Below are 13119 nucleotides of genomic sequence, written 5' to 3'. Positions count from 1 at the left end.
TAATCTAGTGCTTACGCGTCAATTACTCGTGTAGGTGCTTTTTCCAAATACTGAAACCTTGTAATAATCCTCTATGGTGGGTACTATCATCATCTTCATTTTACAAATGCAAAGACTGGGGTAGAGAGTTTAAGCAACTGGCCCAAAGTCACACTGCCAGTAAGCAGTCTGCTCTCTCAGAATTCGCGCTCTTTGCCCAGCTGCTTCCCCTAAATATTTATTATTTAGGAGAAAATTCTGCAAATTGCAAAGCGCTCTACCACCGATTAGCACCCTAGGGCAAAGTAAGCTCTTCATCACTCCCGCAAAGCTCCCCCAAGAGCTCAGCCTTTACAAAGACAAAAGCCGGCGAAGCAAAACTGCCCTCTCAAAGCGTGTTGCTCCCGCTGCGGCGGCCCCGCCCCCTCCCCTAGGCCCGCCCCGCCCACTGAGCTGGCCCCGCCCCTCGGCCCCGGCTGTGGCGCTGGCAGAGACGGCGCCTCGCGGGCTTCCACGTAAGCACTCCAACGCCCCTCCCTGCTCTCCCTAGAGGAGAACACATCCGGGTCGCTGGAGCAGGTGCCTCTGGCCCCGCCCCTTCCCCTCAAGCATTCACCCCACTTCCGACCAACTGAGGCCTTTTCCGGTTCTCTGCCTGGTGTATCTCGGCTCCCCGGTTGTTCCCGGCCCGTAGCCGTCTGGCTCCTCAGCGCCCCGAACCCGAACCCGGCGGCTCGCCCTCATCCCGAATCTCTCCGAGGCTCGGAGCCGCTCTGCCGTGTGTTTTCGCGGGGCGGCCCGGGCTGAGGCCTGCGGCGCGCACTGAGTCCGCGCAGACCTGACCCGGCGTCTGCTCGTAGCTCCCTTGAGGCCGAGGCCGCCGCCGCTGTCTTAGGATGCCGCGGCCGGGGTCCGCGCAGCGCTGGGCGGCCGCCGCGGGCCGTTGGGGCTGCAGGCTGCTCGCGCTGCTGCTGCTGCTGCTGGTGCCAGGGCCAGGCGGAGCCTCTGAGATCACCTTCGAGCTGCCCGACAACGCCAAGCAGTGCTTCTACGAGGACATCGCTCAGGGCACCAAGTGCACCCTCGAGTTCCAGGTATCATGGGCCTCCCTGGCAGTCCCTGGGCCCCAGCTCGCGGCTCTGGGTTTAGGGCTGTAACCTGCTGGGGGTGCCTCCCTGCCATCCGTGTTTGTCGGTTCTTTGGCTAATTACTTGTAGGTAGCTGATGCCTGACATTTGGCTTTCCTCTTATAAACCTTGGGCAAGAGACGTTTAAGACCGGATGTTAAAATATATGAATTCCAGAAATGCTTCCTCTACCTGTGACTTTTTTTTCCATTCTCTAATGTCCTTCATTTTTAAGGCCTTATTGAACTTTCTTCTTTAAAAGATTCCCTTTAAAAAATTAGTCCTGCTTTGTAGGATCTAGTGTCAATCCCCCACTCTCTAATCCATACCTCCAATTTAATTGGATTTGAAGTGCTGCCAATATCTAACTTCATTGCTTTTCAGTTTTTCCAATATTAGGATTATTGGTTAATGCGGTTTCTGTCATTGGAAGAGCCCCATTACAGGCTGAACGACCATTTGCCAAAGGTGTTATGTAAAGAATTGCTGTGATAAATGAGAGCCCCCTTTTGATCTTTGGGAGGATATAAAAAGGAAACTTTAACAGAATGTGGTTTCTTCAGTTGGTTTGAGCAATCTTTACTCTGTTTCAGTTTTTGTTGGTAGGCACATTTAACATTTGAGCAGCTATTGAGTGGTAGCTGCTGGTGATACAGAAATGATCAACAGTGTTGCTGCCATCATTCTCGATTTCCCTCTCATCCTATTCTTAATAGGTACCTGCTCATTTATCAAAACTGCTTTAAGAGTGGTAAGTAAGGGGATATGTGACCTGGTCTTTGGTATCCATGAAGGCTTCCTTTAGAAAATGATTTCAAGATGAACTTTAAAGGATGAATTCTAAATAGTTTGGGAAGGGAGGAGAGGGAATAGTCCATGGTAGGAGTGAACACTGGGAATTTGAGGGACATACGGAGGTCCAATATGGCTGGGAATAAGGAGCCAGAGGACAGGATGTCAGCAGGGGCCAGACCATATAGTGCTTTGCTGACCATTTTAAGGATTTTAGTTTTTCCTAAGAATGTGGGAAGCCATCAGATAGTTTTCTGTAGTTCAGTGACATGACCATAATATTCCTGGTAGCTGCATGGATAATAAATTGTGCAGGTAGAGAAGGTGTGGTAAGGTGTCGCAGAATGGGTGTAGAAGGCTGATTAGGAGACTGTTGAGGTGGTCTAGGCAATAAATCATAGTGGCTTAGACTAGGGTGGTAGTTACGGGGAAGGAGAAAAGTGAAAGGATTGGAGAGAATGTAGTAGGTAAAATCAGCAGGACTTGGTGATGATTTGGCTGTAATGGGTGAGGGAGGAGAGGCTAAGGATGGCCCTTAGGCTTGCTTAACTTCATGGATTAGGACCAAGGGACAGAAAAGAAGATAGCAGGAATTATAATACAAGTGTAAGCCAAAATTTTCTTTGTTCGACTTTAATAAACATTTCTTGGGGTTTTATATGTGCAGACTTGGTGATTGGTGCTAAGGATACTACTACAATGGCTAAAAAGTTACCGTCTATTATGTGTAGACAATATAATTCTAAGGAAAGCTTGGTTTGAAATTGATATAGTTCTTATTTTTTTTTACTGATGAAACTGGGCCTTAGATAGGTTAAAACCCAAGATTACAAAACTGAGAAGTAGCACAGTCAGTATGCAGTCTTAAGTTAAATTCTGAACTACTTCATTATACTACCTCCCAAAGATAAATAAGACTGACTTATGGCCTCAGAGAACTTACCTAGACACATATAGTCATATAATGTTAAATGCAACAATAAAAGTACACACTAGGCATAGTGCTGGCAAAAGACAGAAGGATCATCAGGAAATTAGCTAAAGAGCCAATGTTAGAGCTGAGAATGGAAAGATAAATAGGAGATGCTCTACAAGGTGGCAAAGTAGGGAGGAAAGGGCACCCTAGGCAGATACATTTGTAAGAGTTCCAGGAGGCCTAAAATTAGCCCTGCCTCTTTTGCTAAAAAGTTTGTGCATGGCACTGAAATACACTGTGTAATAATAGTTTTGCTTTGTGACTGCAGGTCCAGTGGCTTTGGGGTGGTTTGTACATTTGTCAACATTATTTATTGATAAGAGCAAGATTGATGATTTGTACCTGGTCTTGGTGAGACACCCCTTCTCCCCCAACACACACACACACACACACACACACACACACAGAGGCTCCGCTGTTGGGACTGGTTATATAGCAGGAATGTGCCTGTGTGACCAGCAAAATATTAAAAAACCCAGTGAAGACTCTATTTTGGGTTCCCTGGTTCCAAGGTGTTTTCTTTGCACACTTAGGCAGTTCCAGATCTGAGAGAGAGTATCTCACAGAGGGAGAACAAAGGAACCCACACCTGACCTCTCCAGACCTCTTGCTGTGAGACAGCCTTTGGCTGTGATGTTTTATATAATACTCTTTTCCTGTAGTAAACTGTAGATTTGTAAGCTTCATCATTTTGGCTCCTGTAATTTTTCTTCAGCAGACAAACCGTGTTGAACTGCCACTGTTAGTGAAGATGTAAAGCAAAGACTTGTTTAGAGAACTTTTGGTGGTCTGGTATTTTCGGAGCATGGAATGAGCAAGGAGTTCAGCAAAAGAGGTGTGAGGCTACCTGGAGAAAGTATTGGGGATGAGTATGCCGTTGTTAACAGATTTGGATTTTTCTGTAGGCCACCGGTAATTATCAAAAGGTTTTAAATGTGTGCTCAATGAGAGGGTGAGGAGAGATGGGGAGGTTGTCCCCACCCCAGGAAACATTTGGCATTAGGTTGGGAGGAGAACTGCTACTCACATCTGGTGGGTAGAGACCAGAAGTGCTGCTAAATATGCAACAGTGCACAAGACAACACACGCCCCTACAACAAAGAATTATCCATCTCAAAAGGGGAATAATGCAGAAGTTGAAAACCCTGGGTTAGAGGGAGAAGAAATTAGGTTGTGAGAAGATCTTTTAGGAAGTTGTGGCAGTAGTCCTGTCTGGATTATGCATTAGGAATGGGATGAATTTGAGAGAGGCAGGAAGACAGAGAGATTTCTGTGACACTTAGTTTGGGATTATCCACAGTTTCAATCATAGGTGACCAGACAGGTTTAAAGGGGTACTGGTAACTGAAGTGAGATCACCTGTTTTAAAATTAAATGGAAGAGAAGTGGATGATGATTAGCTCTGGTCCTGTTCAGTTTGTATTGTATGTGTTTGATTATTCAAAGTACAATGGTCAAATGTGAATAATTGGATATATAAAAATTAAGTTATTTTCACTTGAGGAAAAGGTTATTGACTTTTCAGCAGGAGTGGAATGGTGGTAAATGCCCAATTGACAAGACACTTTTATGTCATAATATTTTATCTGCATATTAATGTTTGCATATTTTTACAGTTTCCTAAGTGCATAACTATATTCCATTTAATTACTAAAATGATCTTGTAACATAGTTCATTTAGCCATCATCTCTCTCGAGTGACAAAAGGTTGTAAAAGTCACAGGTCTTTGTTTGAAGTCCAAAGTTTGACCTCTCTGTTCTGATCTAGAATGTCAATATGCTAACCAAAGAATGTCAATATGCTGACCAAGAGGGTTCAAGCTCAAAAACAAGAAGCTTGTGTCACACAATCTCATGGCGGTTGGGAACCCTCAAACCTAATGTTTCTTTCTCATCATCTCTTTCTCAAGTGGATACCATCACTCTGTGTTTCTTCTCCTGTCTCCTCCCCCTCTTTCTTCCTACTCAATTCTTTCTCATGTAAAGAGGCCTTCCACTTTAATTTCCCCCCTTTTGTCTCTTATAATGCTTGTCCAGTTATTCAGGAGAAATCTCTCCCTTCTTTATTTGAACAACTCAGATGGCCCAAATTGTGACTGATTGCTTAAGTGTGAGCCCTTGAAAATAGCCGTACAGTAATCTTCTGACTCATTTCACCTACCCCCAGCCTTCCTTTCAATATGCTTGCCCTTAAGTGCAAGCTTTCCATATAAACAGATAAACAAACTTGCCTTTATGTAGCTCTGTTTTGTTTTTGCTTTAATCACAAATGTTTAAACAATATTTTGCTTAATCTGTTGTGTTTCTCCTGGAAACAAGGAGTCATGTATCATAATATAGAATAGCCCAGTCCATTACTCACTTCATAATGTATTTCAAAACAAAATATGTATCAAATTCCATATAACTGACTACAATAGAACTTAACAAATTTGTCATTTGGCAGTAAAATAAGCTTAAGTTCTATGATAGAAGGATGCGTGGGCTGTTATGCTAAGGATTGACCTGTCATACTTATTTACTACTATGAACCCAAATAAATGACTGAGGCAAAAAACTCAATCAGTGGAGGTTTATTAGGCCAAGATTTTGGGGATGCACCTGGGAAAAACACAAATTGCAGACAAGCTGTGGCTGTTTTTCTGAAGAGTGAAGGGGAGGTTGGAACCTTCAGCATTTTAAAGGCATACAGAGAGAAGGTAAAAGGCAGAGGAGAGAGGAGGCAGTGGCTACATTCTTGTGAGGCCCAAGAAATCTACTTTTACATAAAATGAGAGAATAAAGGAAGTATCAGTTATGTAGATGTCCCTGGGTAGATGAAGAATGTCTGATTCTGATCCTGTCTTGTTTCCAGTTCTGTTACTTGTAATTCCTTATTAGTGTGGAATCCTATAGGCTTTTGTTTAAGGTGCTAGACATAGGTAGAATTTCCATGTCCTTGCTTATGGGAGGTTAGCAAGAAATTTCCTTAATGAATGATCTGTGAGGCCAGCTCTTCACAGGTGCCTGAAGCTGTGATTTGCACTTCACACTGTGGGCGGTTGGATGATGCTTGTTAATAGGAAACTGGGTGAGAAAATTTTTGGACAGAAAATTTTACATGGGAGTACACTTAAGGGTTAAGAATATGACTTTGGAGTTCAAGTTCTGCCTCTCCCACTTACTAGATGAGTAATCTTGAGTAGCTTACTTTAACATCAGTTTCTTAGTCTGTCAAATGGAAGAAAAAATCTCTTGTAGGGTTGTTGGGGAATTCAGTGATATAATGGACCTGTGTTAACTAGCACAGTTGTCTGGCTATTTCGAAGTAAATAAAAGTTCTCTCTTTCCTGTCACAAGGAAACTTGTTCAGTTTCTGTAAAGTTTAGTTAAACTGAAATCTGCCTCCCAAGTTCCATCCACTGGTAAAAATAAAAAAATGTAAAATTGTCTGTTAGAGTAAAAGTCCTTTGCCCATAACCTTATTGCCATTTTAGTAAGAAACCTGGTTAATTTTTTAAACCTGTTACTTGTAGTGACCTTTTCTGTTTTTTTTTTTTTTTTTTCAATTTCTTACAGGTGATTACTGGTGGTCACTATGATGTAGATTGTCGATTAGAAGATCCTGATGGTAAAGTGTTATACAAAGAGATGAAGAAACAGTATGATAGTTTTACCTTCACAGCCTCCAAAAATGGGACATACAAATTTTGCTTCAGCAATGAATTTTCTACTTTCACACATAAAACTGTATATTTTGATTTTCAAGTTGGAGAAGACCCGCCTTTGTTTCCTAGTGAAAATCGAGTCAGTGCTCTTACCCAGGTAAATAAAAAATTAGCAATATAATGTTGGTATATTTAAAGGGAGGAAAAAAGCATAATTAATATCATGCACTCATTGATAAACATGGAATTTTGAGACTAACACAATCTTTAAAAACCTATCTTAATTCTTACAGATTAGGCATTTCACAGACAACTTCAGACTCTTAGTGAAAACCAGTGTTAAAAGGTTTTATGAACTTTAAAGTGTAAAGGAAGTAAGAGGCATTAAAATAGGAGGAAGATCACTAAGGTAGAAACATCAATAGTAAAGGAAATTTAGGAAGGCTAAGCAGTTCTCCAGCATTCTGAAGCATTCTCTGTAATCCAGGAAGGAATGTTGCTACCATACTTTAGTAGGCTAATGTAACTGGAAGTAAAGTGATGCCTTAATTATAAATATATCCACATAGTAGTCTTTATACTCATACTTAGTGTTATTCAGACTACTGTTACAATAACTTTTGCTGTAACTTTAGGTAAAATGTTGAAGATTAATGGTAAGTCACCTAACAAAAATAGTTACAAAAGCTAAATTGGATTTTATTTTGAAGAAATAAAATGAGAAAGAGAGTGTAAAAAGTTTAAAGCCAGGGAACAGATACTGCTCAGGTGATGAGAAGGGCTATGTTATTTCTAGTTCAGATATAGTACAGGTTGAGCCTCCCTAATCTGAAAATCTGAAATACTCCAAAACCCAAAACTTTTTGAGTGCCAACCTCACGACTAGTAGAAAATTCCACACCTGACCTCACATACACAAACTTTGTTTCATGCACAAAATTATTAAAAATATTGTATATAATTACCTGCAGGCTCTGTATAAGGTGTATATGACATATAAGTAAATTTCATGTTTAGACTTGGGTCCAATCCCTGAGATACTTCATTATGTATATGCAAATATTCCAAAATCCAAAAGCATTTGAAATTCAAAACACTTCTGGTCCCAGGCATTTTAGATAAGAAAAGCTCAATCTGTATGGGCCTAGATTATATCTACAGGATACTCAATTAGGCATCAAAATGAATTATTTACCACCTACTTATTAAAACCTTAAAATGGTATTTCAGTGTTCCCAGGTTACATTTAGTCTGTTGGCCAAAGTTGTGATAGAGGTAGTTTTAAGAATATGTAAGAGCCTTAATTCATTAGTAAGATACAGTCAAATGCTCTTAATTTTCGAAATGTTCTCTTTATTTTAAGATCCCGTGTGAAAGGCACTTAGCTTTGTAAAATGGTTTTTCTATAGGACAAATAACCTGTATCCATTCTTTCATGAATTTTGACTTGTATAAGAGGGTGACTTGCTCTAAAAACCTAAGTGGGCAAATAAAGGAAATGAGTAGTAATAAGACAGTACCACATAGCCTCCTTTATTCATATCATATGTTTTATCATTTTTTTATTTTTTCTTAGTCATATTTCTCTACTTTCAAAAAGCTACTAAGTCTTTAACATAGTAGGGATACTCAAAAAGGATTAGTTCATACTTTAAAATTGAAAAAAATTACTAGCTAGTAAATGCAAAATAATTTATCATTTACTTTTTATTATCACCATTTTTTACCTATTAATAAAATGATGGATCTAGAGTAGGCAATGATCACCAGTCACTGCTAAAACTTTTAGGTAAAAGGCTGGTAGGGAACTTTATAATGATGGATCCAACTGATACCACTTAAATCTAATGGAGAGATAACTAGACATTATGTGCCTTGTGATAATATGCAATAAAGAAGTACACAACACTTGACTATAAGGTGTTCTTAGCCAGAACATTATACCTGAATCCCATCATGTCTGGTGCCAACTGTCAATTTACAAGAAATACAGAGGATGCAGGAACACCATGGGAATGCTTTGACTTATGTGCTTATTATTGGTGAACTTACTGCCATTCTCTTCCTCCTAATTTTTCCTTTAAAGAATCGGGGCTGGAAATTCTATAGCCACTAACCTTAGCTCATAAGTATTTCTGCTATTGCTAACTTAGTGTTTCATTTTTCACCTTATTGATGTGACATCCTAGTTTGGGGAAAATAGCCATTTCATTGGCTCTCTAGCCTTACCAGTTGTCCTAGTGGGAATGAATGGAAGGTTTGCTTTGCTAGGACAACTGGTAAATGAGTGAATGAATGAATGCCCATTTAGTAGAATGTGAATGAAATGAGGAGTTGATATCAAATTGAAAGAAAAGATGAATATGCTAGATGGAGTATATGGAAAATATTAAACATACTAACTGTGAAAGTATTTCTCTTTAGATGGAATCTGCCTGTGTTTCAATTCATGAAGCTCTAAAGTCTGTCATCGACTATCAGACTCATTTCCGTTTGAGAGAAGCTCAGGGCCGAAGCCGAGCAGAGGATCTAAATACAAGAGTGGCCTATTGGTCAGTCGGAGAAGCCCTCATTCTTCTGGTGGTTAGCATAGGGCAGGTATTTCTTTTGAAAAGCTTTTTCTCAGATAAAAGAACCACCACAACTCGTGTTGGATCATAACTACGTTTTGAAAATTGATACACCATTTCCACTGTAATATTGCTGTCTAATTAATTTTAGGTACTGAAGAACTTAATATTGACATTTTTAAAACCTTATGCATATACTTGTTGGGAGGGATGTACAATGCATATCCCCTAACTGTGGAAAGGACACCTTTTTTTATTTGTAAAGGTGGAGAAACTTTGGAACTTATTTTGGGCTATTCATGTTAAATATTCAACACCAATGATCTACTCTTTTCTCAGTTGTTTATATCTGCTCTTCACACACTAAACTTTGGTATTTTGATTCCTTTTAACCATTTAAAAGTACTTTTCTTATAGCTAGTCAATATTTTAAAACCTTAGATTTAATGTCTACATGTGTTATGGAGGAAGAAAATTGCCTTTTGATTGTTTGTAGTAAATAAATTTTTGCTTTTAAGAAAACCAAATGTGATTAACTATAGCCCACCCCCTATTCTGCACTGTTTAATTTTATGGGGAAAAAAATCTAGGATTGTTCGTTAACATTGATAGAATTTTTAATTGATACATCGTGGTATAATTTATTTCTCACTAGCTTAGAAAATGTCAGATTTTTGTTTTTTGGGTTTATTTTATGATTTATAACCAGCTATGTTATTTTTTCATCAGGGCATTCTTACTGCACAGAGAACAGTATGTTTCAGTAGCATAATAAGAGTTTATTTATACAGGCCTTAAATATCAGACTGTTATAACAGGTAGAATAATTACAGAATAATTTAAGACACTACAACGGGGGCAAATGAAATGGGAAAACTTTCATTGAGTTATCTGCACTCATTACATTTTCAGTGCTTTTACAAAGAGAAAAGGTTATCTGTTTAATTTTAACATTTTAATTAGGTGGTTCTTGCCCCATCATTCCCAGCTTAAATTGACAGTTGTAATACTGGTATCACGTAAGTGCCATATATTTTATCCTCATGGATGTGATACACTGAGAAGTTAGTTTCTTTGTTTTGTTATTGTCTTGCACATTTTATTTCTGTAATCTCTGGTTAGCAACCTTAAAATAATTTAACAATTTAGAATTCTGTGTGTTTCCTGTTTGGTAGTCTTCACTGATTGTACTTTAATGAGTATTAAATAGTGCATATTCTCTATAATATAGGGTTTAGACTGTGTTTGTATCTTATAATAGCTTGTATGGATTGAGCCTATTGAAATAAGATTTTGTTCCAAGTATTCTAGAACAGAATACAGGATGATGCAAAATTGTATAGATGTTTAAAGCTTTTCTGTTAAAAAAAAAAAAAAATGCAACTGCTTTTGTGCCATGCCTCTCTTCCCTATCCAGAGGTGATGATTCCTGAACAAGACTGTCATATTATAGAGACTTTGATATGTGATACCATAGAATGCCGATTGGATAGCAATTCTAGTCACTTACCATTACAGACTAGAAGTTAATTCTTAACTTTATGCTGTCTTAAAATGCATAGGTACACTTCTTGCATGTAAGAGCAAAACAAATTCATGTTGTCATGCTTGCTAATTTCAGATGCCACAGTGTAGCAAGGGGTGAACATATTTTCAACTTTTTAATTTTAAGATTTTTGGAGACCAAATAGCTACTCCTTAAACAACATTTAACTTACTTAATAAGTTAAGAAGTAAAGTTTAAGATTTTGCAGATTTATCTATTTAGGTTCTTGTGTTGGAGTTGTCCTGCAGCTTTACAAGTGTCCCTTTATATTTAGATTTGAAAGTTTTAAGCACTAATGTTAATGGTGTTGATAAACATGAATGTATGTAAAATGTTCTTTTTTGGTTGCCCATCTAGCTACATTATTGTGTTAGATAACTTATACTGTAATTAAACAAAGTCAGGTATAGATCTTGCCAAGTTTGGCATAGATAGTGCACTCATTTAATCTGTGCCTCTCAAAACTTTATGATATTAGACTATTACCACAAATAATATTTGAGAAAAGTATTGAAATATATTAAAATTTTTGAAATCACCACTGTTACCTATTGTAGAAAATAGTGTGGGCTTAGTCTAGTTTCTATGTAACTGGTTAAATTTTGATGGCTGTCTATACTCAACTGGATATATATATAAAAATTCGAAAATACATGTCTCTTCAAACATAAATGTTAAGTAACATTTTCTTCTTCCTCCTAATACATAAATTATAGCTCATCATTTTTCCTTAATCCTTTCGTGACTTGTTGCAGCAGTTTGAATTTCCCAAATATTTATGTTTGGACATAATGGCTCAGAATAAATATTTGAACATCATAGTTGTATATATTTTTAAAGTAGAATAAATAATGGAAAGTGACTTGATATACAAGTTTATACTAAAATTTCAACTGTGTGAAGATACATTTTAAGATATTACTTTGCTAATAATCTGAACATTCTTTTTTCTATTAAAGAAACAAATGATTTGTGGTTCACAGCTTTCATCCAGGCTTGATGATAATCAACTTTGAAAATACAGTGGACTGAAAAGCAGTTTTATTCTTTGAAAGATTTCATTTAAATCTCTGTACTATCCATTTTTGTTTCAGTTTGTAAATGTATAACATTTATAGTTAAATAGGACAAAGCAGGCCCTATGACTATTGTTTTCAAAGATTAAACAAATTAATATGTAAATAATTCAAAAGGTTTTTCATTTGAAAAGAAAAAAATTTCTCTAACAGGATCACACCAATCAATTTCTTGTAGAATAAAAAAAATCTTTCAACAAACTGACTGACTTGTTTCTGTCAGGATTTAAATCTTTCCACAGTTCCTTGTCAACTTACAGCTTGGAGGACAGCTTTGTAAGGAGAGTGATTATTTATTTGGCATTTTAGCGAAACATCTGAGGGACTGGTCAAGAAAGAGAGTTAAAGAAGAGAAGTACCACCTCTGCACTGCCTCATGTTTAACCTTCTCTTTGCATTCCTTATTGAAAGTTTGTATTGGTAAAAGGCAGTTAAGCCATTGGTTGCTCTAAAGAGGTCTTAATTTTTAAGCAAGTTAATTTTAGGTGGTGTGATACCCAGTTGTGTCAATATTTTTCTCTATCTTCATAATGCAGTCAGAGCGGACATTCTGGATCCTGGGCACAATTCTCCAAAAGTAACAGGAAAATAACAGTAAACATAGGGAAATAACAGTAAATATAGGTTAATACTGAATGCTTACCCTGTGCTAGGTGCTATGCTAAATATTTTACTTGTATTGACACATTTCATCTTTGCAGTAATCCTATGAAACAGGGATATTATTTCCATTTTACAGGTGAGGAAACTGAGCCATAGAGGATTAAGAAATCTGCTGGTATCACATAGTAATTAGCAGAATCTAAATACAAACCATAGCAGTCTGTCTCCAGATCCCTCTTTCTCAACCACTTTTGCCTTACAAACACCAATTAAGGATAGATCTCTGAAGGCTTAGCTATCTTGCTTTCACTATAGATCAATAGCAGTTCAGTGCTTTAGTTTGGAGTCATAGCCAAGTTCAAATCGTGGTTGTGTGACCTCGGATTTTATTAACTGTATATTTCTGTTTTCATCTGCTACTAAGGTAGTACCATCTGGTATAATGAGAATGAAATGAGATGTTCATAAAACACTCAGGATCAGTACCTAACATACATAAGCACTTAGTAACTACATTTTTATCATTGGTCCAATTCTAGTCTCTTAATCTTTTTTTAGTTCCTAAAGTTCTTACTGTGGCTTAAAGTTCTTCATATGGGTCTTAAACAATACGTAACACAAATTTGAAAGTGTTTGTGTGTCTATCATGCACATAATAGTCTGCTAGAAGACTCAAAAATGGTAAGAAAGTCTGACCTCCAGGAATATAACCTAGTTGGAGATATGGTAGCTATATGAGCAACTAAGGCGTAGGAGTATTGAAGAATAATAGACTCTAAGGGTCCAAAATATTTATAAAGTGC

At 37.8% G+C, this 13119-nt stretch overlaps 1 protein-coding gene across 1 annotated transcript; it reads left to right on the top strand.

Moving 5' to 3' along the window:
- The first annotated feature begins 574 nt into the window (after window positions 1-574).
- Window positions 575-10952, top strand: TMED7 (transmembrane p24 trafficking protein 7). The gene is made up of 3 exons (XM_069492125.1): window positions 575-1073; window positions 6433-6678; window positions 8946-10952. Exons 1-3 carry the CDS (start codon window positions 876-878, stop codon window positions 9180-9182), a joined length of 681 nt encoding a protein of 226 aa, XP_069348226.1. The 5' UTR covers window positions 575-875; the 3' UTR covers window positions 9183-10952.
- Window positions 10953-13119: the final 2167 nt, after the last annotated feature.

The sequence above is a fragment of the Eulemur rufifrons genome, chromosome 17, assembly GCF_041146395.1.
Source record: "Eulemur rufifrons isolate Redbay chromosome 17, OSU_ERuf_1, whole genome shotgun sequence".
Classification (NCBI taxonomy): domain Eukaryota; kingdom Metazoa; phylum Chordata; class Mammalia; order Primates; family Lemuridae; genus Eulemur; species Eulemur rufifrons.
The sequence above is the reverse complement of the archived record's forward strand: the minus strand, read 5'-3'. Positions and strand labels throughout refer to the sequence as shown.